Source organism: Diplodia seriata (assembly GCF_021436955.1).
Source record: "Diplodia seriata strain FDS-637 chromosome Unknown scaffold_1, whole genome shotgun sequence".
Taxonomy (NCBI): Eukaryota; Fungi; Ascomycota; class Dothideomycetes; order Botryosphaeriales; family Botryosphaeriaceae; genus Diplodia; species Diplodia seriata.
Genome location: NW_027117308.1, coordinates 2,175,135 through 2,184,285, shown reverse-complemented (window position 1 = coordinate 2,184,285; position 9,151 = coordinate 2,175,135). Strand labels below are relative to the sequence as shown.

The 9,151-nt window shown below is 60.1% G+C and overlaps 2 protein-coding genes across 2 annotated transcripts; one reads left to right on the top strand and one right to left on the bottom strand.

The window, feature by feature from the left end:
• Positions 1-64: 64 nt before the first annotated feature.
• Positions 65-2,154, bottom strand: vps5 (Vacuolar protein sorting-associated protein vps5; the record flags this gene model as incomplete). Its single annotated transcript, XM_066772158.1, has 6 exons — positions 65-280; positions 336-938; positions 990-1,358; positions 1,426-1,937; positions 2,006-2,062; positions 2,118-2,154. The coding sequence occupies 6 exons, from the start codon at positions 2,152-2,154 to the stop codon at positions 65-67; spliced, it is 1,794 nt and encodes a 597-aa protein (XP_066637437.1).
• Positions 2,155-4,913: 2,759 nt separating this feature from the next.
• SLS55_000647 (uncharacterized protein) lies at positions 4,914-5,519 on the top strand (the record flags this gene model as incomplete). The annotated part of the gene is made up of 1 exon (XM_066772157.1): positions 4,914-5,519. The coding sequence occupies one exon, from the start codon at positions 4,914-4,916 to the stop codon at positions 5,517-5,519; it is 606 nt and encodes a 201-aa protein (XP_066637436.1).
• Between the last annotated feature and the right edge of the window lie 3,632 nt (positions 5,520-9,151).

Here is a 9,151-nt window from a genome sequence, read left to right as displayed (position 1 = left end):
GTTCAACTCGTTGCTCAGAACAACATTAAAGCACATTTAATTCGCACTGCAGCTTTGCCTGAGATCACTCCGACTCCGCCGTCTCAGGGCGGTTGTTCTCGGCTTCGCTGCTTTGCTGGGTATCCTGGCTCTGGGCAGTAAGCGGCCTGTCGCTGATGTTGCTGGTGCTTGTCTCTAGATCCGCAGCCTTGACGCCAGCCGGCGGGCTGGCGGCGCCAAATGGAGCGTCCTCGTCCTCGGCATCCATCTGCATGAGGAATGTCTCCCAGATTTCGATCAACTGTCGCAATATTAGCCTTTCCGCACCCCGAAATTGGCGGATGTGTGGAACCAACCTCCTTCTGCGCCTCCACAGCACTCTCGAGATACGTCTCAACTCCACTCTTGAAGTCCTCGACCTTCTCCTTCTCAAACTTGTCAAGCTCGTTCCGCATTAAGCGACCCATATCCTCGAATAGCAGACGCGCCTGGTTGGATTTCCGCTCCGCATCCGCTACATCGGCGCTGAGTTGGTTCAAACGGTCCTGCTGGCTTCGGCCTTGTCGTAGTAGCTTATCCTGGGTGGCCTTGCGTTTTTGCAACTCCGATTCCGCAGCATGCCATGCGTGATAAGCCTTCTGTCGTTGCTGGAATGCCATCTTCACGGAGCCCACCAGCCGGATATACTCGTCGATCACAATACCGATAGTAAGCACATCCTGCTGAGCTTGACGCTCGTAAAGTTCCCGGATGCGAAGCTGCAGGTCCGAGAGGCCGTCCAAAGGCCCAGACAGGGAAGGTGATAATTCCACAGTAGCCAGGGAGTGAAGGGATGCAGAGAAATCACCGCATGCTGCTGCGAGGCCCTTGCGCTGGTCGACAACGGTGTCGATAGCTTTGAGAAGCGCTTTCAGTTGCGATTCGAGAGCATCGAGGTAGACCTTGCGATCATGGAACCACTGCGCGAACGTTAACGCAACCTCTTAATATCCGAAAAGATTCAGTCTTACATCATCATGCTCAATGAACTTTCCAGTCGTGCTCACGGACAGACCGAAGGAACCCAACATGCCCTTATTTTCCTGCAGCAGTGGGTCTTTCCTCTCCTTGTGCTTGATGTCGACATTGAACGCTTCACTCTCAAGGAACAGCTTCAAGTCACCATCGTGCTGCAGAATCGGATGCGCAGCGCACTTGTTGAGCATGCGCTCCAACGCCTGCCTTCGTGATTCCACAAAGTCCGCATCGAAACGGCCCACGGCTTGCTTCTCGGGAGGCGGGGGAATGACGACGCCAGGACTGTTATTATGGAGCTGATTGTACAACCACAGGAAATCGCGGTAGCGTCGGGAGACGGAGAACTCCGGGTTGCGGTAAGCCTTTGAGGTGGTCTCGGCAGCGTTAGCCAGGCAGCCATGAGTGTCACACAGCCGTTGCAAAACATACCACAGTCCTGACTTGATACTCGGTATGAGAGCTAGTCAGATCTCCAACCTTGTGCGGGTCCCCGACGGTGATGTGGAAGGTCGGCTTGGCGGCCTGCTCGACGCTCACGCTGGGCTGCTTCTGCCTCGGGGGCCCATTGTTGTTCGGAGGTTGCACCGGGGGCGGGACTCTAGCTCCGGCCATGGTCGGGCTCTCGAGGCTGTCTTCCAGATTTACGGACTCCATCATTCCGCGAATAGACGACTGCGACGTGGCCGTCGTGGGGCGCGAGCCGCGGCCGGCGGCGAGCTCCTTCTGCGGCGGCGCAGGGGGTTCATCGACCTGGGAGTCTCCGAGGGAGTCGGCGGGGGCTCCTAGGGGGCCAAGGGGGTCGTCGACGCTCTCGAGACGCGTGGGCTGCGGCACGCCGATGCGACGGTTGGGCTTGGGCCTGCCGGGCGACCTAGGAGCAGTCGACGCGCTGGGAGCAGGCGCAGCCTCGGCGGGCTGGGCATCAGCGGCAGGGGCATCGTCTAGGGACAGCGTGATGTGAGCTACGGGAGGCAATCGAGAGGGGCGCGGAGGTGGGAGGTGGGCTCACCGGCGGCGGGCTGGTCGGTGGTGATCTGGGGCACGTCTTGGGTCGAGGATGGGACGTCTGGCCTGGCGCATCAGCATACAGCAAAGGGGGCAGGGTGGGTCGGCGCACTCACCACCCCAGGCGTCGGCGCCTTCGTCGTGGAGGTCCATGTTTGTGGTGCTGCACAATGGATTGCGGAGCTGTTGCTTGGGTTGTCGTTGACGCTCCGGCTGGCGGCGGCCGTGGCCCGTGCGCGCGCTGCCTTGCGGCCTTGCCCTGCAGCCAACCTGCGACTCTGCCCGACCTTGAACCTCGTCTCAAACGCCCTCACGCGCTTGAGGCTCAGGACAGCGACTGGCGCTCCTTTCCCTGCCCGACACGCAACCGGCGGTCCTGCGATGTTCTCCAAGATCCGGTGACTCGCGCAACCTCCCTTTCCCCGACACGGAGCTCCCTTTTGCGTGTTTTGCTTCGCCGTCCGTTCCCATCCGGTCTTGGTCCACCCGATGCGTCTTGCCAAATCACACATGAAGTGTGTCGAGTCATCGCCGTTGAACTCTGTTTCTCCTCTATACGGTCTACGGATAGGATCGGTCCCCCGGCGTTTCACGGATCGCCTGATCGCAATCGTTGCGATGCGCTGGAAATAATAATGGCGCACTTGCTTAGACCCTGAGGCTGTTTCACGGCGCTCAAATAATGTGTGCAGGATCTGTTTGATGCCTCGGTGCTGCTGTGCTGTACCGCCTCAGACCGGGGTATCGCTGCTCTCCTGAGGGCACAAGCCGACTGCTGGTCTCCGGGAAAGCTACACCTCACAGAAGTCTTCTCGAAGGGTGGGCGGGCCTACCGCCGGCGAGCACTATCTTTGCACGGACGCGCAGGTGGTTCGGCTCGTACCCCAGGGTCTGAATAATTGACCGGCCCGCTTGGGCTGGCAAACAGCTCTTGTCTGTTGTCTGACGGCCCGGGCGTGACCAAAAGGGCCGGTCGATGGAGAACAACGTCCGCTAATGCCCCGAGTCAACCCGGCCTGACTTATCTGAAGCAGTCTCATCACGACCCACAAAGTCTGGGAGGTGGCTTATGTCTATCCAAATCATTGGGGAGCACAACGCAGCCTCAGGCCCCCCCGGCCGCCTTGAGACCGAGTGCGGTTGAGATGTTTACTATAGGTAGCATGTTGAGCACGTGTGTTGCACGGCCAGCCAAAAAATATGTTGAAAGGCTCTCATAAGCGGGGCGGCCCAAGAACCCCAACTAACGCGGCTACCTATTCTAATTGCGGCAAAGGCTGTTTGCGCCCTCTTTGTTGTAGTACTTACTACCCGAAGATTAATTCAAAGCCGGACCACCTGCGAAATTGACTCATTTTGATTCCAGATGCGGCTACGTTGGGGCGAAGCGAGGGAGAGAAAAATACCATTGGGCATGGGTGACTCTGCTTACACTGTGCCGCAGCACGCTGAACGCGTCCTTTTTTCTAAGCCGCATGCACGGCAGCACCAGGCTGACTCTTGGCCGGGGTTTGGGCGCTGCTAAGCGCCAAGCCCGTCAGCAGCAGTTGGGCGCAGGCGCAGGCGCACACGAAGCACGGTTGAGCACGGGGCTGGAGCGTTGGCAAGCAAGCGGCTGACCCACCACTGCCACCGCCAACAGCCCGAAGGCGTACACAGCTTCATTGCTGAGTTAATTCGTGGCCTGCAGGGCGTTTTGGAGAGGCTGGAGAGGCTGGAGGCGTGTGTGGTCTAGACCGGGGCGGCTGCAGGCCGCCCTCTGGCAGCAGCGTGAATTGTCGAAACAGTAGCAGCGTGAGCGCTTTCTCCGCATTGGCGGCCGGGAACACCAGGTCCGGACGGACCGGCGCAAGGCAACGTTGCTCTAATCAGCACCCCGGCCCCTCAGGGTCCATATCTTGCGCGGAATGGCTTTGCGCGCAGGGGAGGCCCGCAGGCTACAGCGGGCGTGCGGGCGCAGCCAACGACGCGCGGAACATCCGGGAGCGCAGCTTGAGGGTGTTGGTGCGAGGTCACAGCCCTGTGCAGGACCCGTTGAGAGCCGCTTGCGCCGAGAAGTCTCCTCAGGAGATGGACCGTCGTGGATACTTCGAGGCGTTCACGCTGGCGGCACGGGTTTCCAACGGTTTCCGTGCATTCTGCGAAGGTCTAGACCAGCTCGCCACAGGCCGGGCCTAGTCGTTGCGATGGGTACACTCGTTTCCTGCCCCGGAGATGCTGGAACGCGACACTTCAAGGCTCATGATGCTTCAGGGGCATGCGAGCTGAGGTGCAGCTGCGCCGGGGTCAGGCAACAGCGAGGCATGGAGGCGGGCGGGCGGTGGGGCGCTGCGGTTGCGAGGCAGCTCGTCGCAGCAGCGCTGGTCGTGCGAGGAACTTGTCGGCCTGTCACTGGCTCTGAGCAGCAGCGCAAGGGCGCAGGAGGTACGGAGATGGATCCAAAGCCACGGGAAAGCGTGGAGTAGGCGGGAGCTGACCGGAGACCCAGCACGCTGTTCCTGGCCGTGCTGGCGCAGGAACCAAGGGCGAAGGTGGGGCTGCTGAGTCGTACGCTGGGCCGTCTGGGAGCCGCGGCGGCCGAGCGCGAGGCATGTCCGGAGGTCGCTGTTGCTGGAGCGCGAAAGGCTGGCGCGGAGAGCGACGGCAACGACGACGGGATGGTTCGCACGAAGTACGGAGGCTGCACCAGCCGGCGGGGCGGGCGGACACAACGGACGATGGATGCGCGATGGGTTGCAGCCACACGAAGATCAGACGCTAACCGCGTGCGTGTTGGGCGGCACAAGGGTGCCGGTTAGGGCTCGCAAAGCTTGGGCTGCCTAAGCCACTGAAACAGCCCACGCCGATGCGCAGGTCGATCGGTGATGCCCTGAGCCCGGCCCATATATGACCTTCGTACACCCACATGCGCCATGCCATTTACCCAGACACCTCTCTACTACAACTGCCAGGCCACCCCCCCAGCAGGCAGCATGCACTCGTCATCAGTGACACCAACCGAGTCGACCTCCAACGCCCTCTGCTACTTTAGCTTCGTGCCGGCCTCTCGTCCCGAGACCAGCTTCATCGACCACTTCTCTGCCGAGACCCCCTCGCCGGGCCTCTACTCGGACGACCTCTCAGTACGAACTCCTTCGGAGCCCTCCAACCCTCTCCTCGCCGCCCGGGACTGGTCTGTCTCTTTCACCGTCAGCCCCGCCGCCATGGATGCCTCCAAGATCCTCCAACTCCAGACGGCTGCCGCCTACTCTTACCAGAGCCGTCCGCAGCCCCAGCCGGTGCAGGACGTGCTGGACCTCAGCCCCATCAGCAGCCGGTCTGGTTCCGATGCCTCCAGCAGCTCATCCTCCTCCTCGCGCACCTCAGTCTCCGGAGAATCGCCCTGTGTGCAGTTCATCCGCTGCTCCCGCTGCCACCGGACGGACTCGGCAGGCTCCAAGAACATGATCGGCTACGGCATCAACTCATACTACTGTGTTCGCTGCGCGGACATCGTGGGCTACAGCCACACCGGTTGAACGGAACCAGCGCTGGCCAACGGCCATACACAACCAATCAAACCAAACCGACCACTACTATTCACCAACATAGTCTGCCGCATGGCGACAACCAACCAACCGCCCAGGCGATACCAGCCTCTGGTAGCGATAGTTCGATTGTGACGGACGCGCACAGAGCTTGATCGACGCCTGGAATTTAGACCGACGATGGCTGTTACAGCCCGTTGGCGCAGCGATGGGGAAGGAATGTGAGGATTATCATTGTAGGGGGATTGGCACAGGGTGTCAGGACTACGCGAGGATTGGGCCTCTCAGGAAAAGGGAATCCGGCAGGGCAGGGCAGGGCATGGAAGGGAAGCAAGCAGGGTACCGACGATCGGTGCAGTCACGGCAGATAACGCAAGAGCGAGATATACCCCGGGGGCAGGAGTTAGTTAGTCGCGCGGCTTTCGCTGCGTGGGGACGGAGCAAAGGGCCAGTTAGCAAAGTGTTGTCAATCAATCAAACCTATCACCACTCAGTTCCGACGAGCGCCTTAGTCGTGCAGCTGCTGATCGCGCTGTTGGCCCTCGCATTCCGGCGTCTCGGCTAAGCTGCCATGCCTGCCTCGCGTCCTTGTGAAGCGCGCCACAACAGCCACGGCCCACGATCAAATGCTGCTCGATTGCTTCACCCCCGCTTCGGGCGGCCAACCTCGCGTATTCGCATCAGACGACACTTTGTCGTGCCGGGCGGTGCGAGCTGACGACGAGCGCGCGTGGTCGGCGGTGCGGGCAGAAATTTCCTGGCTAGAGGGCACCAGCGCGCGGCCGACCCCAATTGAACTTAAGTCCGTCTCTCTCCGGCGCGAACGCATGCATGCTCGGTCCCTGGACTGCAAATCGCCTGCGACAGCTCAGCTCGATCTCACAACACACGATCCCTGGGCAGCTGCGCTGCAGCGGCGGAGCTGGGACCGGCGCGAGACACGGGCCGCGCTTCAGCATTGGGATTCGCGATGTGAGATCGTGGGTGGATCCGGTATCCGCTCGGCGTGGCCGCCCTGAAGACCGAGAAATCTCGCCTGGGCATCTCCTGAGGGCCGTCTGCCAACCAGAGGGCGCGGGCGCTCGCCAATGTCGCGGCGCCGAGCGTCCCAGGCACGCTGCGTTCAGCTGCAAACCTTCACTCAGCGGTTGAGCGACAAAATTCCATCTCCCGATCCCGCTGCGCTCCTGCGCTGCGCCTCTCGTACCAGTGGCCGTGACTAGCTAGGTTGCGAGAGGAGCGAGCCTCTCGGCGTTTTTACGCCAGGCGCCCTCGGCGTGGGCTGCGATATCTGCACACACTCCGCGCCTCCTCATTCATCGCTCGATGGGCCGCCCCGCCACCCAAACCTTGTGCCGATGCGCACCGCCGCCTTCGATCCCGCGTCAGATTGTACTGCGGATTCTGCAGACAACACACGCTGCGCAGACCCCGTGGCCGTGCGTAGTGAAGCCTAGTTGCACGCGCGCTTGTTCTTCGCACTCGCAAAGTGAGTCACCCGCCGGATGCTGCGGACGTGAAAAGGTGACGGTCATATGCTAGACGCCCGATGCTTACCAACGGCCATCGCAGCACACGCGGCCCGGCAAAGACGGTACCGTGTTTGAGGGCACCGCCGCGGGCACTCGGCACATGAGTCTGCCCGGTCACCTGGCTTGCTAATGCTCATGTTCATGCAGCGGCAGAGGCTGGCGGCATGGCTGTCAGTGGCTGCAGCGCTAGCGGAGAGGAGGGAGTAGCTCGCGCTCAGCAAAGCTCCGCCCGAAACGGCTGGGCCGATGCTCCCCCCGCATGCATGTCAACCGTTCCCGCGCGCGATTTGGCCGGCCTGGCGGATGCCGATCTGGGGAACCCCTATAGTGTGTGTGTTTGGCCAGAACCGCAGCTAGCGGGCGAACTCGTCTCACCCACCAGCTTGGCTAGCTCTCAGCGAACGCGACGATGACCGCGTACCTGTGGCGGTGCGCCTTTGCTCGAGCAAGGCTGGATGACGCAAGCCTGTCGCACTGCATCGCGAGTCATAGCCATTGACTGATGCAAACCTCTCGTCAAAGAGCTGCCCGCTTATCATCCTGCCAAAACCGGCCCTGGGCGCATCTCGAAACCCGACCTATGCATGACGTGTGCTTGGCCAGTGTATGTACTCACCCGGTCGAATTCGACCATCTGGCCAATGGAAGAGACTGGGACGAGCGTTTGACCATGATCGAAATCCTGAGGAATGCGCAATCGTGGCACGCAATGATACCTGATCTCTGATCTCTCAGCCGGGGGATCGGCACGTGGAGCCTTCATCGACTGATCAGCATTCGCCACGCGGGTACCTCCAGCCAGACGCAGCAACGTTGTGGAACCGGAGCGTCGGACGTTCGTTGATCCACGAAAGCCTTCTTGATCCTTCGCTTTGTGTCATGAGCCTCATCGCCGATGAAGTAGTGACACAAGGCTCGGCTTTCATTGGGTGTTTACGCCCTTCGCTTGCAGCTGACGTCTGGAGATCTGAAGAAGGTGGTGTCTCCGATACATTGCCTACAACATCATCATCCAAACCTCCGTATCCAAGGACCCCACGTCATCTCGTCGTCTTGTGCATCTGGTGCTTCCTTGGTTTCAGGTGAACGGAGCATCCCAAGCCTTGGTACCTTGCTCATCACTCGACGGGCCAACCGAAGTTCGCAGATCGGATGGTCGCCACAGTTCTGCAAACAGCAAGGCTCACTAGCCACACCCGCACTACAGATCTCTCGATCTCATCCCTGACACCCTGACTTTTACCGCCGTCTGAGAACGTAGAAGACCGATCACCGATGAAAAAAATGGAGGGATCGGTATTGACAGCGGAGGCGTCGCCTAGGAGATCCAGAGATCGTCGATCAGAACCGCACCCAAGCTTTTGTTGGCGTTTTCGACCCACAGAAAAGAGCCAACACCAGCATCGATAAAAGGAGAAAGAGCGAAAAAGCAAAAGGGTCCCGCGCTGGTGGTCACCGACACAAACGCCTCCGATCTATTGATCGCCGTCATACCCGCGCACATGCCACCGATAAATCAACACAAGCAACAGCCACACCACGCGGCTCCCCACGTGGGCCGCGGTCCGCTCTGCCGCCCACCCAAGCTACGAGTACGATGGGACTTAAAAAGGGCGCCGGCGCCTGACCGCACGTCGTCCGTGCTGCACCAAAAAGAAAGAAAAGAAAGCACACCCCGATAAAACAACACCTCATCGCCGATGCTTCATCATCGCGCAAAATCCCCGATCCAACATCCCTATCCCGTTTCACCTCGAACTACTTACTTCTACTAGGCACCCCCTTCCCCTTTTGCGTACTTGCATCCTTCTTTTCGGCGCCGCCTCCTCTCCCCCAAGCTGAACGGTTTGTTGGGCAACCCTCCATCCTTTTTTTTTCTCTCTCTCTTTTTTCCTTATCGCCGGCCGGTAGAAGTAGGTGCGTGCGTTGCCTAGTGTACCATGGAAAGAAAGGCCGAACCGTGTTAGAGGATCCGTTTCACTATTGGCATGAGGAGCAATGGTGACATCAGTAGCAACCTCACTGCGTAACGGCGCAGAGTAGCTCTATTGTTACAACCATTTGACGTTGATGTTTAACACTACCGACAAG